The following is a 26,054-nucleotide window of genomic DNA, read 5'->3' as shown; positions in this document are numbered from 1 at the left end:
AACCTCCACGGATGCCCTGTCCACCAGTTTCCAGTTTGATAAAATAAAAATACAGTAATGTGTAGTGAAAAACAAACTCCGCTCTTGGCACAGGCAGCTGTCCCTGGACGGAAGGACAGATCAATGAAAAGAAGTTTGTCCCAGAAATGTCACTTTTCCTGGTTTGTTCCCTTTGAAAGTAAAGACAAAAATGCAAGCAAGCACCTCCCCCCCAGGGCCCATCTGCAGTTGACCCAGTCATGTGACGAGGGAGCTCTGTGTTGAGTGTCTCCGTTTTTTGAAATAACAAGAGAAAAAGTCTGATGCAAGCACGCCACATTCAGGAATTGGGAAAGAAAAGAAAAAATGGGGGGGAAAAAAAAACCTGAGAAAGCAGAAACCGTGATGACCAGAGGGAGGGATGGTGGGACGGGAGAGAGAGACAGGCCCTGCCCACATCCTGCACCAATTCTTTCAGTGCACTGCATTCTACAGTCAGAAGGGCGGCAGAGGGGCGGGGCGGGGCCTGGAGGCTGGGCGGGGCCTGTGGAGGGGGCCGCAGTCCATGTCCCAGGGGAGGGGTGCAGCCTGACAGCCGTCACGGGTGGTCCAGCACGTCCTCGGCCCGGCGGTGGGACTCCAAGGCTTTGACGGTGTAGATGTCCTGAGGCAGCTCTGACTTACGCCGCACCAGGGGCCTCTCCTTACGCTGCTCCCGGTTCAGCTGGGGGAGGGAGGGGGGGGCAAAACAAGTTAAACCGTCAGACTGCCTGCTCACGCATGCCGCACTCAACTCCAAACCTCAAACCAGCACAAACAGTCCCTGCTCAATCAGTCAAGCAAACTGTATTTATGTATACTTTTTGCAATAGATGTTGTCAGGCGCGGACCGGCTATCTGGAAGTTCGGGAATTTTCGCGGTGGGCTGGTCTTGTGAGGGCCAGTCTTTTTTCCCCAACCCTGGTATTATATAGTCGATATACAGATATTCAACAGGTCATCTTAGCTGCAGGTCATCCTAGTTGCCATCACAACTGAAAGTACTAAGCACTCGGGCAGTCAGTATCTAGCACTGGTAAAATATCTAGCACTCGTTGCAGAAACATGGATAGTAGGGATGTGCATCTCCATCACTGAGGCCGACGCGATACACATGTCGATGCATTGCCAACGATCCCATACATTAAAGCTACTTATGAAGCAACTACTAATGCGATACGATATGATTCACCCGTATTGCGATGCAGTGCGATTCGACACGATTTGACTCAACACAATGCGATTCAATGAATATTATGCTATGCAATTCAATATGGTGCAGACTAGGGATGCACGATGTTGGATTTTTTCCGATGTTCGATATGCCAATATTTTCAAACTCATTTTGGCCAATTGCCGATATATATATATTATATATATATATATATAATTGCATATATATGTGTGTGTGTGTGTGTGTGTGAGTATAAGGGTGAGAGCCCATTTTTAAATTACTTGGTGCATATATACATATAAAAATGGTCTCACTCCCCTCCTCTGCTTAGCAGCACAGAACTAGCATCCTCACAAGGTGAGAAACCTAACTAGGGGTCGGTCGAAACCATTAGGCCCTCCGTTCTCTCTTCATGGAGCTGCGATATTTATTTTGAATGAGCAGAGACACAATAAAGTTACAGAAAATGTTATTCGCTGTCCAGTGTTGTTGTGTAAGTGTACAAACACAAAAATTACGCCCTCAGCTTGAGTCCCACAGCAGGAACTAGGCGATTGCGGGCTGTCTTGTTTTATTTCCCATTGCCGTCTCTGCTTCTGGAGCAGAGTTAATTAAAATTTTTTCTCATGCCACTCTGGTAGCAGAAAAAAGCTTAGCAGCACACAGCTAGCATCCGCCCCGGGTGAGAAACCTAGCTAGGGGGTCAGTCAAAACCATTAGTACCTCCGTTCGAATCCCAAAGCACAAGCTCGGTGATCGCGGGCTGTCTTGTTTCATTTCAAATCGCATTCTCTCCTTACGGAGCCGTGATATTTAAAAATGTCTCACACCCCCCTAGAAGCGCAGTTTTTTTAATGAATGATTCGTTAATCGACAAACATGTCGTCAGTTAAAATTTGGTCTATCAAATTTGGGCCGCTTGACAGCAAATTCCCAGGCTGCTTTTTTTTGCCAGTCTGCCCCTGGATGTTGTTGTATAGCACTGCGTAACCAGAAAAAAAAAAGACAGACTAACTAGCTTACTATTGATCTTCATCTGAGGCAGTCATTTTGGGTGCGATTAGCAACTCACAGGCGGGTCGACGCCTGGATTTGGCATCGCTCCTGCTAGTAATGCGCAGTGTGAACATGTCAGCAAACACCAGACTTCCATCTTTTAGGGATTTCAACTGAAATTATTACTGTTATACATCTATTTTACAGGGAGAAAAGTGACACCTGTTTAAATTCATCAGTGTATGGAGAAGTGAAAAGGTGCTGAGTCCCACATACATGTTGCTGATTAATTTGAATGTATGTAGAACACAATGCCCGATTTTTTGACAGCTTTGTACATGTCTACTTAGGCATTCTATACTTATAAAAATTCACAGTTTATGGACCACATCTGGATGTCAATTTCAGATTCTTTGTTAAGGAATCCGGATATATGTTTACACAACAAAAGCTCCTTAAACTTGCTGACATCTTTGACCTGTTGGGGGTTTTTTTCCCTCCCAGGATGCCATTTGTTGCGCACAATGACACAACCATAGATGTGTTTCCCACAAGCTGCGATCAGAAGCACTTCCCTGGGTTTTTATATTGGCTTTTTAAACAGGCCTGATCTCCATCAACGTGCTTGTGAGAGGAGAAGTTTAGACACATGAAAAGAGTGGGGGGAAAACAAGGAGCCCCCCTCCCGCCATTACAGACCCCAGAACCCACTCCACACCATTTCAGGGCACGCCTTTGTGTGAAACCCTTAAGGGTCTATGAATACAGGCCGATTAAGGACAAGCAAAAAGGATAATTAAATTTGTACAAAATGAAAGTTCACCTGAGTCGCCTCTTCCTCCATGGTCTTTTTAAGTGTCAAGACATCTATCAAGGGTCCGTCTGTCTCCATCTCGACAGGACTGCAGAGGCTGTTGGAGTCCACATAGAAGAGGAACTGACACAGGACAGAGACACACAAACATGAGTCCTTCTGTTAAGCCAAACAGAGACGAATGGTCAACCAGAGGACAAAAGACAGAAAGCCTATCAGGTGGTAACGTGCCATCGATAACTCACATAAGTAGGCCAAGCATAATGTTTTACAGCAAGAAGTGAGTACACCCATTATTGTTTATGATGCCTCAGTTTGCTATTAGAGAAACTACAATGGATAAAGACTGTAAAAAACAACACACACACAAAAGGAAGAACCATTTTCCCCCGTATATGGAAGTGTTTTGAGGTGGAGTGTCCTGAAGGATTGTAACATGAAGTGAGGCAGTCTCATCGTTCACACAGGGGCAATTAGGAGCCAGCCATGTCTGCAGTGCACTTCAGCATCCGAAGCTTGGCAGAACCTTAAAACTAGATTTCACCAAAATGGATAACGGGAATGAAAAGCTGCGTGAACATTCTCAGGACAGTGAGGAGAAGAGGAGCCCCGGCGCCGAACAGCATTCCACAGGCAGAAATCAATTCCGTTCCATCAGATCCACTGAGGGCCCCAATCCATCACCCACTGCTAAGACCGCTGGAGGTGATGGGGCAGGGGGTCATGCGGAGATCGCCGCAGCACAGGAAGCAACCCTACCGATTGGATCACTGGACACTCCCTTCCCAAAAGAAAGCAAATATTCCCTCATTTGATAGGTTGGGGTTAAGAGCCAAAACATCCTTTGGAAGAGCCAAAATATCCTTCCTCATCCTCTGATTGGCTGTCCACAAAAACCAAAATGTTGAACACAGTTCCTTTTGTCCCTTCCACTTTCTGCAGCACAGCAGTTTACGAGCCAGTGCTAACCCATCTGCAATTTTCCGCCGCTTGGTAAAGGCTGCTACCACTCCTCCAAAGGTCAGTGCAGGCGACGGGAAATGCGACACACACACACACACACACACACACACACACACACACACACACACACACACACACACACACACACACACACACACACAGTCCAGCGATGATGCCGGGTCACAGGCCCGCCCCTCAGAGCAGAGTAAGACACGGACATACACGGCCCCACGTACTCCCACAGTCATCCGCTCTGCCCTCATCCAAGGAAAGCTTACAGCTTTCACATGTTATCCATTATTTTACAGCTGGATAATTACTAAGCAATTGGGCTTAAGCACCTTGCCCAAGGGTATGACAGCAGATGAGAGATGACAAGGGTGGACTGAGAACAGCACTCAGTTAAAACCGCCTTTCTCTTCATTCAGCTGCAAGCTTTGGCAAGGGGAAAACACACTGATGAGTACTCTCCCCTCATGACATTCATGTTATGGCACCACAAGTTCAAAATGTGGAAACGTTGTTAAAAAAAGGAGTTGGAGAAATTAAAGGTAGTACAATATATCCCCTTCAATGAATGTGGCAGTTTGTGGTCAAGAGCTGAAATGCACTCTGCTGTCAAGCAGTGATCCTGGATCAGCGACCTGCATTTGCACAAAAGGGGTGGGGGTCTAGACACGGACTGGGTAATCACTCCTGGAACAGGCAGGTGGGCCCTCACCTGCGGGTTAGATTTGGCGAGGTTCTCGATCTTCACCCAGGCCTCCTCCCGTTCCTTCGATTTGGCCTTCTCTCTAGGGGGACAGAAGAGAGGAAAATCATCTCTCTCCTCCTTTCAGACAGCTTCACTCACTGGAAATGAGGACAGATGACCTGCCATTTCCTTTATTCGTAACACCACCATTTTCTGACGATCTTACAGACTCCACCTTTTCATGGCATTTAGAGAGATGCTGACAGATGCCTCGTGGCCACCTAGAATGCTCAGGTCACAGGTGTGACAATTCAATGGTTTTTCCAAACAATCATTATTGGATATGCTCTAAATGAAGTCTGTAAATGGTGTAATGTTTTCTAGCAAAAGCAAATAATCCTCTGAGATGAAACCAAAGGGGAAATGTAGAGAGGTATGCGCCAATCACATTCCTACCCAAAGCACCTTGTGGCAAGTCCAAATGATCACTTTCCCTGGGTTTTTTCTTCTTACAGATCAGCTACTAAGGGATATTTTTCACAAAACTATGCCCTTGCACCCAGTGCCAGTGCCTCGTTTTGGAGAGAGAACAGTGTCTGGCACAAGAGGGGCTCTTACTTGTTCTTCTCTGCCCTGAACTGCTGGGTGCAGTCGTCAAACAGCTTCTGGTTCATCTCCATGAACAGCTTCAGGGCGTTGTAGATCAGACCGTGGATGGTCCTGAAGGGTAGAGACCAGGTCAGGTCAAGAGGACACCACAAAGACAACTCCAATCAGGTGGTTAAAAAACAAGACCACAAATTTAACACATTAAACTATTAAGCACAGGTAAGGAGAAATGGGCTAAGAGACAGTATGGGGAGGAACGGTATCAAAAAGAATAACTCAGCTCTATCTCAGGTACAGGTACAAGCACAAAAACACCATCAATGCACAAAAATGTTATTGTAAACTGCAAATGACAAATTGCTGGTGAACTATGACACACTTGGTCTATGCGAACTATGTTAATTGGAAAAAACTTTGTTTCCGTGCTTCTAATTTCTAAATTTTGAGTCCCTAGATTGCTCAGGAGCTCCTCAGTATGCTTAAGTCAATGAACTGTTACAGCACCACAGTCATGTTATGTTTACTCTAAACAGACTAGGAGAAGGGCTCAGAAGGCCACAGGGAGAGGGCTTTAGGCCCAGTTCAGTGAGGCTGATAATAATTATAAACAGTGTTTACTCTATCCTCCACTCACTGTTATACCAGGAACATTTCCTGTACAACATACCTGTCAATCAGTTAAAGGAATCAAGGATCCCTGCCATGCCCTCTAGTTCAATTTTCATAATAGCACTGATTTCTTCAGAGGAATACCATTACTGGAATATCATTTTTAAAATAAATGCTCTGAAAACAATTCCACTGACAGCTATGGGTGTTTTCCCATGAGGTCATTTTCATTCATGGTTGCTTGTGTGAGCAGTAGTGTTCATTAGAACTTTAACAGTTTATACACATATTGCACAGGGTGCTGCTTGTATGACTCTTCTTTTTGCCATGGAATGACAGCAGGTGGCGCTCTTACTTGTTCCAGTGGGTCTTGGAGTTGCGGTACAGTGCTGGGAACATGATGGGGAGGATCTTGGCCGCATTGTCACTGATGAGGCTCATGATATACTCGTTATTCCAGTAATACAGCGCTCTCTCAGCAACCTGTGTGTAAAGCATCAGTCAGCATGGGCCTCTCACAGGATGCGCATCCCTTTTCTTACAAAGTGTGCCCCCCTCCCTCACAGAGTGCAGCCACTCACCTGAAAGTGTGGGCTGGACACACACTTTGCCAGCTGTCGGAAGAGCGGCTCCATGACCTTGACGAACTCTGATGGTTCAATGACGTCCAGGATCTCCTCCAGCTCATTCAGGAACATCACCTCCTTCGGGCTGTGAGTCTTTGGCCAGTACTTCAACAGCGCCATGACCACCTACACACGACACGCCAGGTGAGAGGTGTTACGGGGGGGTAGTGTCTCACTCACACACCTACACACGTATTCTTTTGTTTTGGGTTTTTTCTTTTGGCACCTGCTGCTATGTCATCACGCAGCTGATGGACCCTCGGGGGGTGGGGCTACCTCTGGTTGCCTTCATAGGAGCTCCAGGTGATCAGAGGTGTGGAGTTTGGCGTGGGAATGGCGGCAAGTTTGAAACGAGCATGTGGTTTGCCTCCAAAGAAAAGGAGGGTCCGAGCTTGATCAACTCGTGGGCATGAAGCCGAATCAGTGTGTGAGCTAGCGATGAAAGTAATTTAGGTTTATGCGCATTTTGGTTGGTAAAATAAAAAAAATAATGACGGCACGCCAGTGAACCACACCGCGACAGACGCCAACGCCATCCACGTCCTCCCACAGGATGAGGGATTTCTATTTGCATTCTGCACGGTGGGTGCTAACCCTTTTAGAAAAAAAAAAAAAGAAAACTAAAAATAAATAAATAATAAAAACAAAACCTGAACGCCTATGACGACCGCGGAGCTGGCCGCCACCGCAGGGTAAAGACCAAGCTGGCCCAGACTGACACCGAGAACATGGATCTGAAGGCAACAGGTAGGCTCCATCCCTTCCGAGGGCCGTCCAGTGCCAGTTTTATTTTGAATTTGTTTTTTTTTGTGCACATTTACACTCACGTCAGGTTGCAGCCCTACTTCCCGTACACACTACATAACCACGAGCCGGGGAAGTAGCGAGTTTGTAACAGAAGCCACTGTGCATGAGTGTACAAGTGAGAGTGTGCGTGCGTGTGTGTGTGTGTCTGCGCGTGTGTGTGAGTGGAAGTGTCTGGGTGTGCTGTCTGTCAGTCATCCACAGATCCATGTCTACACATACAATGTACCTAATGACTAAAATTCCGAAATACCTGATGCCCTCAAATTCACTAAAAGGGAGGGAACTAAGGTTACTCATTTACATGACTTGGCAAGAATTTACAGAAATCCTCTTCTTTCCAAGTTCCTGGGGAAACTGACAAACCTGGAGCAAGGGCTGTATGGGGCTTTAGGGACCAGTAGAGAGGCATGAGGTTGAGAAACAGAGCTGAGGTTTTTCTTCTCTTGCTGCTTTACACAATAAGCAGCTGCATGCATTCTGTCGCTAAGGGATTGTCCAACATTTACTGCTGGGCTAAGGAACCATCCAACATTTATTGGGTCACCTCAGACCATAGGACAAGGACGGTCCAATGGTCCAATGCACTTATGTAATGGGCGGTCAATAACAGCTTCAGGACAGTGTGCAAAATTAGCCCTATTTGTGTTGTGCCAGCAGCCATTGAAAAGCTACAGCATTCTGGCGCAGAGCAGGCCTCATTTCCAGACCTACGCTGCATCTGAGGCAGCTCTCCCTCAACACTCAGCAAATTTGAATGGATGGGGGGGGGGGGGGGGGCATGAAGAGAGTGGATGAATGACTCACCGGCTCAGTAAGTGTGCTGTCCTTTTCTAGAAACTGCACCACGCAGTACGCCAGCTGAAAGGAAAGAGGTCTATGTCAGATGCTACACCAGGCTACCACACGAAAAGGCATATGGGCAGATTGGGGTTCGTGAGACAGCCAGGAACCTGTGGGCTCCAGGGGTTAAAAGCATGGTCTCTGGGTTTACCACATCTCTGACTGACAGCTACACAACTATTCAGTTCAAACTGTAACTGAGTAAATGCATGGTGACACCAGTGCTAGAGACCAAGCTAAGCTTAAGTTTGAACATGATTATTTTTATAATTAGGAAGCATCTAAAATTAATTCTAAGATTAGTCATTACAATAAGCATGTACTCAACCAATTTTACGAACATTCTCATGCAGTGAAAAGCTTTGATATTCTTCTTCCCTAAAACCACTCTTAACATGAGGTATTTTCAATTAAAAGTCATGACAGTTCTGAATGGGAGATTAAAATCTTCCAATAATATTTCTAATAAAATGTATAGAATAAAAATGAATGTTACACTTCCTGATGCCTTTACATTTGCAATGCTATCAGACGTCAGATTTTGGGACTGAATCTGGCTCCTGTAACCCCACAGACCTCTGATGTGTCGACCAGAGGCAGAAAATGCTGTTCCCATGGCAACCAAGTACCATATTGTGCAGTCGTGACCAAGTCATTTTAAAGGGAGACACTCGAGAACCCTCAGTTCTCAACAGACACCTCCTCCAGCCAATGAAAATGATCGCTGTGCCTGTGGACCAGCCGATGGAAATGCTCTTGGTGTACCTGTGGATGGTAGACGCTGAGGGACTTGACTTTGTGTAATGGCAGCAAAACCTTCAGCAGGAAAATCTTGTGTTCTTCTTTTAACGGTAAGGCGAAGCCATTGATTATGCTGCCGAAAGGTGAGAGGACAGAAACCATGAGTCAGGTTTGGAGGATCTTTCAGCAGGGGAAGACTGAGCCATGTGAGACATGAGGCACCCAGTTTCCACTTAGACAAAGGAAAAATGGTGACTGCAGGGCATATCTACTGTGGGAAAAGCCACATGCTTTCTTATGGCTGTCTGAGGGAGAAAGGAAAATCTGAGTAACCGTAACCCTAACCCTAACCTTGACCATCTCCCAAAATAAAACCATGAAACTTCTGACAGCTCTAACAACTCTGGCAGTGAAAGGCAGAGTCTTGAACATGCTTTTACAAGAGAATGTGTCACAGCGCCAACTGATTTAACTCTGTCACGTGATTTGTCATGGGATAAGGCAAACCCTAACCTTACTCTCGGACATAACACCATAACCCTAACCCTAAAGTTAACCCTAAAGGTATCCCTAAAAAATGAGACTAAAATAACCCTAACTTTATCCCCAATTCTAACCTTAACCTGCAACATAAACATAACCCTAACCATAATATTAACTATAAAAGTGTCCTTAAGCCCTGCCTCCAACATAACCCTAACAGAATCCCTAACCCTAACCTCAACCTGCAACATAACCACATCCATAACCCTAACTTTGAGCCTAACATTATGTCTAACCCTAACTCTATCCAGGGACTGTTGAGAGGGCTTTGCAGTGCCTGTAGAGGAGAACAATCTCAGTTTTGCATCCCTTTGAATACACAGCAGCTCCAGCTCCAGGGAGGAGTAATCTAAACCCAATGGGCTTCCATCAGGGGGTTCCAGTTTGCTTTTACAAACAAAATCCATGATTGCATTCAGGTATGAGGGCCCCTCCAGATCTGAACACCACCAACAGGTGCAGATATTTATAGCAGAATTATACCATTTTAAAACTTCCACTGAACATAGAACATATAGAATTATAAATAGAATACCTTCCTAATATCTCGAGTAGTTCTGCTATTCCATTATGGTGTTCCGTTTCATAAATGAATCTGGGAAGAGCAAGAGAAAAACATACATTTTGAATCGATTTTGCAATACAAAGGTGTTACAAGTCTAACATCTGTGAGAAAACAAGCTTCTTACAATTTCACAAACACTGAACACAATTTAACCTGAAAGGTTTGGTGCGCAAAAGCACACATATGACTACAGCGAGACCACTTGTGTACAAAAGCATAGTTAACCATCGTGTCTGTAACATAGCTGTCTGCCCACTCACCTATAGAATATATTATTGATCTGTTTCCGGATGTAGGCCCTCAGTCCCAAGAATTTGCCATAAATTCGGTGCAGAGTGGTTTTCAGGAAGTCTCTCTCCCGAGGGTCTTCACTGTCAAACAGTTCTAAAAGCTAAAATCACACACAGGGGTATTACTCCACTTCTGCTCAGTTCCCACAGCAATAAAACCAACTTAGAGGCAAAAACGACCCCCCATTTACCTGCATCACAAACTTCTGGTCGATGTACTTCTTTGCTATGTTTGGTTGGAAGTCTGGCGACTCTAAGAACCTAAGAAAAAACTCATAGACAAGCTGGAATAAAAAGGATAAAAGACAAGTGAGACTTAAGCATCTCCAATTTGTGTGGAACGTTACTCATCGATGACATGAAACCCAGTCACAAGTAAAGAAACCCAGCCCCAGGACAGCGAGATACTGACTGCTTCAGTTATGCTGATACAATTTGCTGATGCTTCAAAGTGACAAATTTAACCCCAAGGGTGACATGCAAGTCACTCAAGCACACAGGAAACTGGCTTTTTTGCCACTCCAAAGCCTCAGTGAGCTCAGTGAGTGCTTCCATTGAAGGCAGCCTGGCCCACACCTCATCCATCTATTACCCAATTTAAACACATACACAGCAGCAAGTCAGAGTGTTTTAGAGCTGCAACTGCAGGGCCAATAGCACATAATGTACTCTGAGTGGACCATCATAGGCGCTGAGTATGAACAGAAAATGCAGGAGCCAAATCCCTCAAACCGCAATTAGCACATTTGGTTGCTTAGCAGACGCCCACCATCTGGGTGACTTGTCTCTCTTGTCTTTGTATGTTCTGTCCATTTCTAGAGCTGTACATTTACAGTGGCAATGGCTCAATGGTGTCTTAACTGGGATTCAAACAGGCAAATGCTGGATGGCTGTCGATTGGTCCTACCTGTAGGTGTGGCCACGAGGCTTCAAGTGTAGGCTCGTCCTCCTCAGGATCGAACTCTGCTCCAGTGGGGTTGGAGGACGGTGGAAGTGTCCGGAACATGTTCACCGCAAACTGTGGCGTGTCAGAGGCAAAGAGGATTATGGGTAAATGGACAGATTAGCAGAAACTGGCATTTCAATCATCATCCAGACTACACAAACACAAAAGTAGACGGCATTGGTCTATGGTTGCACACCTTATAGTAGCACTCATTGTGGCAAGTGATTCCCATATTGGTGCTATACAACCAATACCCAATAACCAATAACCCAACCCTTCAGACGTGGGCATACCTTGTATTTGTAGCATGTTTTTGCTTAAGTAGTATAGTTGTACTATACTGTCCCAGTGATTGTATTCAATATATGTTGCCTTAGATCAGAATAGCTCTGGCTCGCTACACTGACCTTGTGCTCAGCTTCAGCACTATCTGCATTGTATGACCTGTACACATCTTGCGCTTGTGCCTGTTTGCCCACTATATGCACTTTTGTACGTCGCTTTGGATAAAAGCATCTGCTAAATGAATAAACGTAAAACTCATCTTTACCTTTACTCATCTTTTCTGACCCAGTATTGGTGACGTCTGGAGAAAAGGTTGCGGGTCAGCATTGGAAGGACACCTGTCTGATTTTACTGGAAGCTGATACATAAACTTCAGAGATACCAATGTTACCAAGTCTCTATCTTTGCATGAGCTTGTTTCTTTCACTCGACTCAAATTTCTTTATCACTAGGGATGCACCGATTTATCGGCCATACATCGGTATCGGCCGATATTCGCTGTGTTGACTGACATCGGCCCATCGGAAAATAAGCTGACATTCACGGATGGCAGTGGCCGATGTTTATCTGTTGGTTATTTGCGGTGTGACTTGGACAACAGTAGCCTACCCAGCTGCAGATTCAGAGAAGATCCAATAGGTGGTACTATCATTAGCCTTATTCACATGGCGGTCATTTTGCTCTTACGTCATGCTCAGGGTAACTCTTTCAGTCAGCATCTATGGCAAAGTGGACCAAAAGTTTGACATGTGTCTGTATCTACCTTTTGAAGAAATAAAACAAAAATGGCCAGATGGGTCAGCAAAGATCCCTAAAAGAATTCAAAAGAGATAGTTACTGGATTTAAAGTTATATCCACCAATGAATGAATGACCTGGCACACTTAACGGTAGCTATTTAGCTAACTAACATTAAGTTGCTAGCTAGCTAGGAAACGGTATTTAAGATCAGAAGTCAATACCTTGGCTTGTAGTACAAATGTTAAAATTAACTATTTGTTCATAAGAGCCATGATGAAGCTGTAGTGGTTTGATAGCTAGCAAAGTGTGTGAAAGCCAAATTAGCTAGCTAGCTAGCTACTTGCACATTCAGTTGAAAAGTATAAATACCACCTTACAAAGACAAATCTAGCTAGCTAGCTAGCTACAATACAAACAAAACAATAAATGTAACTAGCTAGTCACTATCGCATTCCGCTAACAAATACAAATATCACCTTGCAAACAAACACATAGCTAGCTACCTACAATAAAAACAAAGCAGATAGCTTGCTAGCTAATTTGGCTTTCACACACTTTGCTCAGCTGTCATATTACTAAGAGTCCCTTCTGACCACATACTTGATTTTACCACAGACACTGCAAGCAACCTGTTCTGACAACTTTAGTACTGCTAGCTAGCTAGCTTCCAAATTAACATTATAGTTAAAAGGGGGAATAAATGACAACAAAAACAAAAAAAAATTTTAAAAACATCAGCATCGGCATCAGCTATCGGCCAAATTGTTATTTTAAACATCAGTATCGGTACTGGCCCAGAATTTCACAATCGGTGCATCCCTATTTATCACATGTAGGTTTACATTTACAGCACTACATATGCTGCATGCACTGTACTACACTGAGGAATATTTCAGAGGAACACACCACAAGTCTGACATCAGAGGCAATAAATGGCCAATTCATAATGGCTGACTCAGGGTGAGATATGACTGACTCCTACTGGCTGACTCAGAGTGAGACACAGTCGACTCCTATTGGCTGACCCGACTAGATGACTGACCGTTTTATGTCACTATCGGTCCTTCTACAGCGTGGGTGCAGGAGGCTGGTGACAGTCACATTTTATGACACACAGGCTCCGCTCTGCGCTAGCTCAATTTAGTTGAGCCATTTCAGCCGACCAACCTGGACACTTCCTTCAACAGCGTCTCACTCACAAGGACACTGGGACAGAAACTGCGACACCCACCGCGCCCCTCCGGGGGGGGATTGTGAAGACGCAGCAGATGTTTGACCAAAACCAAGCTTTGAAGACGCAATATTCACTTCACAAGAGGCCCTTCGACACGGCGGCCACGGTGGCCAAGGGGCATAAACATGACAATGCAGGTCATTAGCATGCCGGCCGTCTCGCGCCTTTGATGATGAAAGTGGGCACACTTCAAAGCGTGGCCGCGCGGTGAGTGGCGGGGAGGGCGGGGCGAGGAGCAGGGTGATGAGCGGAGCTCATCTGTAAAGAACGGCCGCATCTGCACCCTGAATGGCCTCAGCTGCAGCTCTGCGCCGGGGTCCACTTTGATTAATGAAAGCGCCGAACGAAACAAGGAATCAAAGGCACGTTTCAGCCTCACTGAATGTGGAGGTGCAGGAATCACACATCCCATATCGTTAACAAACCTCTTTGAGCCCCTCCTACTCGAGGGGCTGGCTCCATTAACAAAAAACACGCTAGCTGAACTAAAAGAGCTTAGCTGAAACTGGGAGCAGCCAATTAACAGTCCGGTATGACTTCCAATAAGCCTCTCCCTTGTGCATGTGGCTATGGTAACCCCCAAGCTACAGGTGGGCCAAGAGAGCCTGTCGCCCCAGCAGGCTCTGTCACTCACCATGAGGATGGCTACAGTCTGTACTGTTCCCAACTGAAGCCCTGGCAGGCCCCACCCCATCGCCACGGCACTCACCATGTGCACCACCTCCGGGTAGATGGGCTCAGTGATGACGTTGCGGTTGTGCGTGATGTACTCCACCATCTCGCTGAGCGCTGCTCTCTTCACCTCCTTCCATTTGAGGTCGCTGAGCGGGTCGGACAAGAAGTCAAAGAGCACGCAGCACTGCCTCAGCTTCTGAATGAACAGCTTCTCCTGTTCTGCAGGCGGGACATCTAGGATGGGGGGAGAGAGCGTGAGCTGGTGTCACTGGAGAAGAAAGACTGCCGAGCCACAAGCAGTGCAATACCACCATCGGGCATCTGTTATCAGCTGCGAACATTAAAAAAAAAAAAATCATATTCAAACTGGCACCTCTGCCACACATTTGACAAAACACTGTTACCAGGCAACGGGTATAAAGGAAGCAAAAACTTGATTTTCATGCAAATACTCAAGATTTTACCATTTGTTACTATTTCTGGAGTTGCCATAAACACATTAATACAATTTATCAATTTACATAAACATATAAATACTAACAGACACCATGATTTCAGAAAGTGCTTGTTTAACTCACTGACTAAAGCACTCCAATGCATGAAACTTCATTTGGACAGATAAAGGACAAATGAAGGACGAGCAGTAAGCATCCTGCTGCCGACCAAGGGAGCTCCAGAGAGCCAGTTCAATATAGCTGAAGATCCAGCTGGCATGAGTGAGCGTTGAGGCAGTGGAGAGGGGCCAAGGGGAAGCGGAGAGGGGCCAAGGGAACGTGGAAAGGGTCACACCACACTATTTCCAGATATACTTCGTAAACACTGTTACTGTAGAACTTTTAAGTGTAAAGACAAAACGTAAAGGCTGACAAAACACTGACTGCAGTGTGCCATAATCTCTGTGTCCTCCATTTAAAGGAAACCTTTTAATGCACTCCTTTCCTCAGCCCCACATTTTTATCATTTAAACTTTTAGACATCTAAAACTGGCTTAACCAATTTCAGAAATGACACAACTGATTTCACAACCAAAAACACTGACATTGCTTGTTTGAAAAATGCTCTGCTGCAAGCCCCATTTCACTGAAAATCCACTCAACACCCCCCTCCCCGCCACCTGAGAATGGAACGCTCCAAAAATCAGCAGGCACAGCAGCTGAGCAGCACACCTGCCCTGCATGGGGGGTGGACAGGCCACCAGTGCCGCAGAGGTCCAGAGCTAATAAAAATGGCTGCTCCTTTGGGATTTCTCCTATGCGACCTACAGTTTCTCAGAGCAGAGGAAGAGACACACCTACTGGAGCAGGAACACCGTTAGATTACTGGTGGGATCTATGCTACGAGGCGGAGAGGAGTTTTAAAAGCACTCATTCTAGAGATGGGAGGGGGAGCCTGCATGCACTATAAGCTACCTCCCATTTACACATGAACACACGGACACACCTGCATACAGGTACAATGAGAGAGGAAAAAAAAAAAAAAAAAGACAAAAGCCATTTACTCTGAAGGGCTGCTGGCATCGTGCTCTCCTTTTCTACTGTTTCACACTGGCTGGGAGTACTGCTAGAATAGCCAGTGAAGATACAACAGTGGAGAGGTCAGAAAGTAATCCCACAGAAACCACTCCATACGGCACTGACTCCTATAGCAAAGCAAACATAAACACAGGTGTATTGGTTACTCCAAAGGCAGCTAAAACTCCACCAACGTCTGCCAAAAATGTGTAGGTCCCCCGAGCTGGTCAGCTCAAAGCAGGTGAGGATGGGGGGGGGGGGGGGGTAGATGTGGGTAGATGACAAAACCTTGGCTTTGTCAGCTGAAAATGAAGGACAAAAGGACAAGAGTCGACACAATGTTCCATCTCACCCCGAGCCCCGTGAGGAAACAGACATGCAATTACAGATGATTACATAAAATATGTTAGCACGGATTCATTGTGTTCAGAGCCATTCTCAGTGAAGGCACATACATCTACTCAAATTAAAACGGTGTCTTGGGGTTTTCAGAGGCAGCATACAGAGTAAAAAGGCAATGGCATAATCTGTTTCTGCAACGCTCCCCTCCCAAAAAATATTATTCAAGAGAAAGGATTAGGGGGATTATCTAAAATCAGCCTTAACGGAGATGTGTCTTTATCCCATTTGCAACGAAAGCTGCCGGGGTTAGTGTGGCGGATGGTGCTGAAGGGAATTCAAAAGGTCTCACCAGCCATCAGTACCACTCAGCATCCTCAAGAGGGCACGAAGGCAGTGATCTGGTGCACCGCAAAGGCTGAATGAACATCATCAGTTGCAAAACCTGAGCATGCAGTATCTGCCGTCTGGATTGTCTAACCAGCAGCCAAAGGGTTCCTGACAAGTCCCTGATCTCTGTGCGGATGTAAAACGTTCCTTTAGCATTAGATTGACACCTGCTTGGAGGGAAAAAAAGGAACTGACTGCCCTTTTCACCTATGCCGGTTTCATCATCAGCTTTAGAGGTTGAGACATGTCATGGCTTGAGAGATAGAATTCCTCAGAGGGCACCATACCGGGGGTACAGTACCAAAAGTGCACCAAATGTACACAGCATGTCTGAGATGGTGGCTCGCTTGTTGTAGGTCAGCTCTGGCAAGCAGCAATGTATTTGCCAAGTGCCACGGTGTCGCCAACTTCCAGAGCATCAACCATTGTCAAATTTAGAGCGAGCTCCCTGGCAGGTGATGTCTGTGGTGGCTGAGAGCGCGCTTGATTCAGCGTGGCCCTCGGCTCACAAACACTATTTGGCTCACAACAAGATAACCACAAGCAGCACTTGCGCTCCGTAATAGTCACTTTGTTCCACCTCCTTGTGTTTACATGATTAACACATCATGTTACAGAACCCAAATGAGAAGTGGCACTCTGCTGCTAGAGGGGTTTTCTCCACCAGAGACAATTTGAAAGAAGCAGAGACCCGACGAGCCGCTGCCGCTCTGAGGGAGCGGAGACACGACGAGGCTCTGCTCTCAGGGAGCAGAGACTCTTCAGCTCCCTTTAGTTACGGACGCAATTATTTAAACTTTTGCCATTGACAAGATCTTATCAACCTTCTCAAAGTCACTTTCCTTACAGAAAAGAACATACATATCCTTTAGGGGTCACTTTCATTACATACATGATCACACCCACCTTCTCATGGCCACTTCCATCAAAGGCCTGAGCCCTCAACAGATATCATTTTAGATATATACACTGTAGCATGTGTTCAATGGGAGTGCCCCACTGGGGAATAGAAAATGGGATGTTGTTACTAGACCAGCTCCTTTTCTTGACCTTTCACTTCCACTCTGCAGTCAACATTGCCTTCCCTCCATTTACCTCTGTGCAGTTCAAATTGTGCTTCAGCCAAAGCTGAGGAGCTTGAAGACATTCAGAGCAAACAAACAGCGCAAATGCAGGGCTGGTCAAAACAAAGGGGGCAACGCACTCAGCCTGTCCGTTGCAACTGGTCTGGCCTGGACTTATTATAATAAGTGGTTGATGGGAGGGGAAAGCTGCAGTTTCCCCTGCAGAGGGAAACTGTCCTAACCTGACCCAGAAGCACATCTGTGTCCAGTTTTATCGCACAATGCTTCATTTCTGCCAATGAATTTGCACATGGTGTCACAGAAAAATAAACAGCATGTAAGCAGGTGCTGCACCCTGACCACTCCTGCCAAACTCACAGCTTACAGAACAGCCAGCATGCAAAGGATGACCCCATGGCCAGAGCTAAGAGAACTGATGTAGGTGTATGTCCTTCAATGCTCTTCTGAAGCATCCCTGTTGATTCTGGAGGGCAGCGGTGGCTGCTGAGCTATTCAAGGGCCATGGTGCCTGTGGGCTTTTGTACCGACCATTCAACCACTTGGCTCACGCAAACCGTTACCTAACCAGCCTCCTTTCCCCAGAGCCAGGCGCCGGCGGCACATTTCGGGGACGGCTCGCACCCCTGCTGAGCCGGTGTGCTTTGAGAGCTGGCACATACAGCCCCAGCTAACGGGGGGATTGGGAGGAACCGTAACATCACGGTGAAGTAACGTGCCTCCTTGTCGGGGCCTGTGCTGTGGAGGTTTCTGTCTGATAAACGCCCGAGGACACGGCCCACAAAGGTATGATCGGGTTTCCCGCCTTTGGTAGATGTGTGCATCAAAAATGCATCCAGACGCATGCACTCAACTGGAACAGCTATCACAACCATCCAAGTGTACGAGTTTCTTTTTTTTTTTTTTTTTTTTTTACACTGCGTACAAGCCACACGAGTATAGCTGCTCATGTAGTAAGTGTGCAAAAGCAAAAGCTGCGAGTTTGATCTATTGCTACGGCTGTCAAGACAGAGAGAGGTGTGTGTGACCAGTGCCTGTAAGCCAGAGTAAGAGCACATGCCAAACCAATTAGGTACAGAAAGACAAGGGGAAGCAGGTCGGTCACGTGACCTTCTGCGACAGAGATGAGATGACACAGCCGGGGCCAGACTCTGCGTGCTGAGGCCTGCTTCCTCCTTCCAAAGCTTGCTCCCTTGTTCCAAAGCTCCTTCCCTCGTTTGTGAGCTTGCTCCCTCGTTCCAGAACCGGTTCCTTCGCTCACGTTTGTGTGTGTTCCACCTGTTCGCCGTGCCTGCCTTATGACTGATCACATTACACAACGGTGATGAAGTTTCAGCATGGTCCTAAAATATTCAGTCTCAGATTGCGCAATGCCGCCGGAAAGCTACAGGTGCTGTTTGTGGTATTTACCCCTAAGGGCTACTGCGATGAAGGTGCTTCCAAAACAGCATTCCATGGGAGGGCATAGCAGTATGTGAAGCACCTTTAGTCTGAAGTTTGATAAATTCACCTTGACTTATGTGGCCAATAGTGGCAAGTTACCCAAGAAATATGATGAGGAAGGCTGCATTTGCCCCATCTGGGCAAACGCAACACAATGTAGCTCCCTTAATAAGGAGGGAAGAAATGATCCTACTCTCAATTATGACGAGATGACTATAACAGAGAAATGTGCTTCTGTCGAGTCTCTAAGTGGCCATTTCAACATTAAGCATTTTCAGTTTTTTGATGTGTTTTCATTCAGTCTTAGCAAATTTAAACCCAGGCACAGAAGCTAACACACACACACCAATCCCTTGTGATGTCATCCCTTTAGCCTCGTCTACCCTCACGCGTAGTGTGTGAAATGCACTGGGCGCTCCCCCTCGTTTAACAGGGAGAGAAGCACGACCCTTCAGCTCTCTCTGATGTCTCTCACTCACACACACACACGTGTGCGCGCACACACACACACACGCGCGCCAGTGTTGCTGCAGTGGCTGCCTGCTTGCTTCAGGCGATCTGCACTGTGTGGCAAGAGCCAGAGGAGAGAGAGAAAGGGAAAGAGAGAGAGAGCACGAGGGCAGGAATGGCCCCCTTTACGCGCGCTCACAAACAAACACACAAGCGTTACCCGTATGCACTCACACACACCCTGCCCAGCATTGAGACTTTCTTTGACATGGGCAGGCTTAGTGGGGGATGGGAATGTCAGGACAGAGAGGAGTAACCCCCCCTCCCCCTCCCCTCCCCACAACCCCCCCTTCTGCTGAGCGGAGCTGAGCAGTGCTCCACACCAGCAGCGCAAACACAGCCCTCTCTCCTTATGAAACACAACACCAACCCCCCCCCCCCCCCCACACACACACACACACACACACACACACACACACACACACACACACACACACACACCCGGAAAATGTTATCTCCCCAAACTGAGCGCCTTTCTGATCGCGACCATAAAACACAGCGGTGTTCTCCTTCTCTCCTGCATGCCCCCCCCCCCCCCCCCGCTCTCTCCTATAGATAGCCAGGCGAACGGAACCGGGGAGGGGAGGGGGGCTCACCTCGGAAGTGCAAGAGCGCCACGGGCTGGAAGGGCCCGTTGGAGCTGGGCGCGTCGACCACCATCGTGCTTCCCGGGGAGTTACATGTCAGCATCGGCTGGGAGGTCTGTGCTCTAAGGCCTGCCGTGGGCCTCCATTTTAGCGCAGGCAGCAGCTCAGGAAAAAATGAAGTTCTCCCTGCCGCTGGAGGGAAACTGGCTGCTGGGTGATGTCATCGGCCAGGGGAGGGGACCCGATTGGCCGGCTGCGGCCACGTGGGAGGGCTCCGTCAGACTGCGAGCAGGAGAGGAGGGGAGGTGGGGGTGGGTGATTGGCTGGGAGAGGGAGGAGGGGAGGTGGGGCTTTAAATATGAACTGGAGAGCCCCTCCCCCTGCTCAGCTGTGCATGGCAGTGATTGGCTGCTCTGAAAGTAGGGATCGGGTGAATCCAGTCTCTTTCTGCTCTGGGCAGGAAGCACTGAACTGCTCATTCTATTCCACAGCTAATATCTTGCTACTGAAACGGACAACACACAAAACAAGCTGCAATGCAACTCAGTGTAAGATGTGTAAATTGCCTAAAATTAGACCATCTCTGCAGGAAATAATAATATACAGATTAAGCATGACATACATCTGAAATCTCCCCCGGTCACTGATCCTACTGCTCTACAAAGATCCTGGATTCTGACATAACCCATAACCTTCAGTATAATATGACTGCAAATATTTCTGTTACTATTATTTATGGTTCGAACAACACAAAAATGTTTTACTTCTAAGATGTTGTTCTGGACATAAATAATCTGAGCAGCAAAATTACAAAAAAAAAACTTGATTGTAATGAACCATTTCCAGTGTTATCCAACCTTATCCAGTGTTGCTTCCAGACATTTCAAAGATACGAGTGCAGAGTGAAAATGACAGAGATCGAACACAGCCAAGGCAAAGTCCATGATTCCCGGGCTGCGGAGCATTAAACAGCATTTAGGGAGTGCCTTGGCAGGGTGCCGGTGCGTTTCTGCAAGCTCTTCAACCCTGTGACAGCAGCATGTAGAGCCTGCAAGCTGTAAGGGGGCAGAGCCAAACAGAGACGCACCCTAACTCTGACCCCACCAGCCCACTGCCATGTGGAGTCTGTCCCCTGCTCGCGAGACATGGCCGATGCTCCGCCCTGTCAGTGCTACACCCTGCCTGAAAGCCCCTTCCTGATTATTTTGCAAATATTTGCTATTGCAGAGAGGCTTTGCCAATTTGAAATGCCAAATGCATGGAACCATGGCCAGAGGGACCATTCAAGACCTGGAAGGCTGACACAGCAAAGACTAAAGGAAAAAAAAATGGTGCTCCCAGCTTCTCTGCTCAGCACTCCTCTCAGCACTGAGAGAGATGGATTATGGGTAAAATAAAGGCACTGTGACAGGCTGGTGGCCCGCTCAGCAGGATGCTTTCACATCAGCTGCTTCCCACCACAGAGGAAGAGATAAGATGCAGCTGGAACGTTCCATAGTCACACACTCCACTGAACAAATTCATTATGCAGTGTTTTTAAGAGTATCCTCACACACACACACACACACACACACACAAAGTGAGTGAGAAGAAACATTGGTGAGATGACTAATCCGAAAATGTGTTTAAAGAATGGCCCTTCACTGCCTGCAGGTGGCTCTCTCTCTCTCTCATTAGCTGGGTGCCAGCAGCGCTTGTGGGTCGGTCTCTGGGCCAGCGTGGGAGAAGACCACCATCGCGTCCCACGCATCTATGTTCGCTGACTCACCGGGAAAGCGCTACACCATCTGCCGACAACACACAGCTAAAACACAGCGCTCCTAAGGGCTGACCGCGGGCACGCGCGCTTCAGCATGAACAGACTGCCCACCAAACACAAACCTTCCCCATTTACCTTCTTTTACTTCAAACCATGCAACGTCTCAAACAGTTTTTTAATGGTCTACAATTCTGGAAGATGTAAGAGAAGTTACCACTAACTTATTCTGAAAGGTGTACACATGAAATGTATCTGTTTTGCGTTTGTGTGTGTGCGCATGAATGTATATGACCATGCAGGTATATACACGGACACATTCAGGGTACCCCTTACATCCCTCTCTACATCCCATTTTGTAATCACACTGTACTAATTCCAACCAATTTGTAAACTGTTAAAATGATATGCAGCTGTATTTAGTAATAGCATGTTGAAGTTATAGGAAATGGTTCACCAAAGACAAAAAAAATTCACCTTAGACACCAACATTGTATGACATGCATTTAGCAGATGCTCTTATACAGAGCGACTTTCAGCACAAGAGATCAGAAGTGTAATCACCCAAGTTATACAAGCAACAGTAACAGAGCATATTAACAACACTCTCAGACTAGCAAGTGCACCCACACCACCATTCAAGCATCACTACAAGTTAACTTGTACTAACCTGGAAAAAAAAGGCGATGTCCAAAACAACACATATATAATTTTTTTTTATAAAACATGTACCACTAATACCCATTCTCAGATTTGCATTTAATACATATCAGCAATGTTAGCTTTTTAATTCCCATGTGATTTCCAGAGACTGACGCTGCTACCATTGCCATGGTTTCTCGGGACAACGTCATGGGCCACAACACAAGAACTATACCAGTGAACTGTGCCCCAAATACATTCCACATAACACCCTTCCTCTTGGCCCTCCAGCACGTACTTGTGATATCACAGGAAGTGTGGACTCGTTTACTCACCTCCCTTGCTCATTCTGATTTTGCCATAGCCCCAGCCTTCTGCCTGGAGGAACCAATCACCCCTCCCCCACCGGGACAGAAATGTCATGAGACAGAGCAGTCTTAAAATACACGCATGTGCTGTTGTGGAACAGGAGCTGCCACAGCAGAGGGGCTCCTCTATGGACACACAGGGCCAGAGTAGATGGACAAGGAGGGACGGATCATGACTTCCTCCCATCGCCCTAATGCAGAGCCTGGTTTTCCTAGTGAGACATCCTATATAGCAAGAGTACAGCACATGCCTATTGGTGCCTAATACGGCAAGACATGACCAAACTTGAACCCTGCCCCCCACAACCATGAGAATGTGTCATGCAGCCAAAGCATACCATATCCCCCATAACTGGAGGGGTCAGTTGGTGCCTCTCCTGTGGCGACTTCTGAGAACCGAAACTGGTGATTGACTCACCACTGACAGTTGTCACTGTCATGTGTAACTGCGCTGGAGGAAAAACGACCACCTTCACATGAGCTGGAAGGCCGGTGAATCTCCTGTGGTGTGGGTGTGAGTTTGGAGAAACTCCTCATTCCCTTATTCTACAACTCCTACATTCAGGTTGCCCATGACCAGCTCCCTGCCGCAACTGCCATGACATTACGTACCCATGGCAACCACAGAGCTGCGTCAGCAGGGAGGTTGCTATGGTTGTGGGCCATGCTAACAACCCTCCCATCGGGGGGGGGGGGTGGAGGGGGAGACACTCTCTGGCTGGCTGCTGGGGGGTTCCGTGTTCTCTCCCCTCATTTGGAAGATGGTACAGCCTGAAAGCCTCAATGCTTCACAGACTCAGCACTGACTGTAGTGGGGGAAGCTCAGAGGAGGCCTTTCTGACACCAGCTGCATGGGTGCAGGACTGTTATGTTATGCATCGACCCCTGCAAAATGTGCTCACTGTGCAATAAAATGGAGCATGCTACTATGCAAAATGCGATTAAAGGGAGTAAGCAGTACAGGTGTATACAGGCAAATAAAAAGAGAAATGAGAACATACTTATTTACAGTACATTTTACATTACATTTTATTCTTCTTATCCAGAGCATCTTATATACTGCATAACAGATGATCAGAAATACAGACACAAATATCATTCTTACACTTGGAAAGTGTCAATGAAGGGAACAGGAGACATGTAATGAGCCAAACACAGTAGTGCTATAACAGCAGACCCAAAACACACCAGTAATCAAGAACCTGCTGAGTCAAGGACGTAGATGCTAACACCATAGCACTAACATCCTTCCTGAGGCATAAGCTCCATGTGAGGGGGAGCAGAGGTGGTCGGTCCAAGGTTCAACTGCAGTGACTCCCCGACAACTGAAACAGTCAACAGGCATGTAGCGAGGTGGCAAGTGTCCCCTTTAAGATCAGCGCCTAAAGCTGAGGTCACAGCAACGCTGTGGGGACACATCAGGTATGGAGACAAGTCAGATCTTTAAGTAGCCTCTCAATCTCATGATTAACCTATTTTGGGCAGATATACAGAGCAATCTCTTAATCACCGTAGCCCACATCTGACTCAACTTTTGTACCAGTGAAGTTCCAGACGCTCCCAGAAACGCGGATATGTGGATTTTGTAGAAGGACTGAGGGCAGCTGAGTCAACCCTTTTAAAGCAGAATAATGGAGGTTTGTCTATGCACAGGTACAGTACACCCTGAGCTCTGTCAAACCCACAAATGTGGAACAGTACCTGAGGCACTCTCGTTCTGTTGTACTTGGCAGCCACATTTACACCTTCAGCATAATTGCTCTAGATCTACACTTCCTCTTGAGCCAAGTTATGCATGACAGGTGAAAAAGATTCTGATATTTTATCACACCTTCACATCACTGCAAACTGATTATATGTATGTTGTCAGCCAAGCCACTCAGCTTCAATACGGACATCTGCAAAGAAAATAAAGAGTAATAAAGTAATTTAAATGAAAGTTTGAAAGTGTATCGTATTAGTTGCCCTATAGGCTGTAATTGTACAAATCTAATAGTACTGTGTCCTCAAACAGACGCTGCTCTCAGCTGAGAACTGTCTCATTGTGGAACTGTACACATCCTGTCCCCGTACTGTCGCTATACTTGCTGTATGACCTTTTGTAAGTCGCTTTGGATAAAAGCGTCTGCTAAATAAATAAATGTAAATGTAAATGGTTTATTGATCATGCTCCACACAGTGGAGTCTACTTAGCATGAAACGGCTTCACAGCTGGTGAACGCTGCAGCTGGCAAATCATTACCACTCCAATCATAACCAAATTAAACTGTAATAAGGATTTCCACCTCTTTTCAGAGCACAATTACATGACAATTCAAAACAGAATTTCCACCCTCAGAGGATATGAGGACACATGTGGATAAAATGAACAATAAATATTTAAAAAAATCATGAATCATTAATATCTCCCAAGCACCTGCCTACAGCACTGACCGGAGAAAAGAGCACAAAGTCAAAGTGTCACTGATGCCTATGGTTAGCACCTTGATTTTCCATCCTGTGCCCAACAGATGGCAGCAGATTATCAGGGAGGAAAAATAAAACATTTCACCAACACAGGTGGCAGTAAACCTGAGCTACAATCAGTCAACACAATCAAGAAACGGCTTGAACATCAGCAGTCAGTGTCATACTGATGACTTCAGCTTTCACATTTGCAGAGGGGAAATAACCCGTGTACTCATGGGGACTTAAACTGATCTTGCTGCTTGCTCCATGACTGCAACATCACATACAATCTGCAGAACAGCAGCACTAAGTAACAACCGTTTTGTTCTGCAATTTCACTATCTGAGCAACCAGGGGGGGAACACACTACTGGTCGCTAGCTCAAATGGGACTGACGACTGGACTCCACAGTGAAACCACACAATGCTGAGGGACCATTGCCATCTCTACGTGTAAAGAGAGGCACGTACATGTTCATGCTTGGAGAGATACAGCTTCAAATCCCGAAAGGGATATCTCAGTTGCAGGTGGTACTTTGGGCAAAAATGAACGAGACACACTGGTGAGATGTAGCAGAACTGTAAGCTCTGCATGCAGACATGTTTAGCCACTGAAGAGGAGTTTGCCATAGCGGAGGAGTGGCCAGTCTGCGTTTTGACTGAGTCGTTCCCAGTCAGCCAATACGGCATGGTTCAGCACGCTGCTCAGCTCACCCCGCGGCAAGGACAAAAAAGCATTTAACCACTGTCTCGGGATTACCCCAAATATAGATGTTGGAGCGCATCCAACTTCCCTTCGAGTTCACTGTT

At 46.6% G+C, this 26,054-nt stretch overlaps 1 protein-coding gene across 2 annotated transcripts in view; it reads right to left on the bottom strand.

Annotated features, from left to right (window-relative positions):
• Window positions 1-273: 273 nt before the first annotated feature.
• The window catches only part of LOC118791953 (serine/threonine-protein phosphatase 2A 56 kDa regulatory subunit gamma isoform-like), a 33,578-nt gene continuing 7,797 nt past the window's right edge, over window positions 274-26,054 (bottom strand). The window contains exons 1-14 of one of the 2 annotated variants that reach the window (XM_036549539.1): window positions 20,041-20,223; window positions 14,204-14,403; window positions 11,197-11,307; window positions 10,481-10,573; window positions 10,260-10,390; window positions 9,970-10,029; window positions 8,916-9,024; window positions 8,115-8,168; window positions 6,459-6,629; window positions 6,233-6,360; window positions 5,278-5,379; window positions 4,687-4,759; window positions 3,012-3,125; window positions 274-703 (exon numbers count right to left, since the gene is read on the bottom strand). In XM_036549539.1, the coding sequence (XP_036405432.1) occupies window positions 578-703; window positions 3,012-3,125; window positions 4,687-4,759; window positions 5,278-5,379; window positions 6,233-6,360; window positions 6,459-6,629; window positions 8,115-8,168; window positions 8,916-9,024; window positions 9,970-10,029; window positions 10,260-10,390; window positions 10,481-10,573; window positions 11,197-11,307; window positions 14,204-14,403; window positions 20,041-20,134 (1,566 nt within the window). In that variant the 5' untranslated portion in view covers window positions 20,135-20,223 and the 3' untranslated portion in view covers window positions 274-577. Of the gene's footprint in view, window positions 704-3,011; window positions 3,126-4,686; window positions 4,760-5,277; window positions 5,380-6,232; window positions 6,361-6,458; window positions 6,630-8,114; window positions 8,169-8,915; window positions 9,025-9,969; window positions 10,030-10,259; window positions 10,391-10,480; window positions 10,574-11,196; window positions 11,308-14,203; window positions 14,404-20,040; window positions 20,224-26,054 lie in introns of those variants that run through there. The other variant, XM_036549538.1, reaches the window with a different exon arrangement.

The sequence above is a fragment of the Megalops cyprinoides genome, chromosome 17 (genome assembly GCF_013368585.1).
Source record: "Megalops cyprinoides isolate fMegCyp1 chromosome 17, fMegCyp1.pri, whole genome shotgun sequence".
In the NCBI taxonomy this organism is placed as follows: Eukaryota; Metazoa; Chordata; class Actinopteri; order Elopiformes; family Megalopidae; genus Megalops; species Megalops cyprinoides.
Note: the sequence above shows the minus strand (reverse complement) of the source record. Positions and strands in the feature narration are given on the sequence as shown.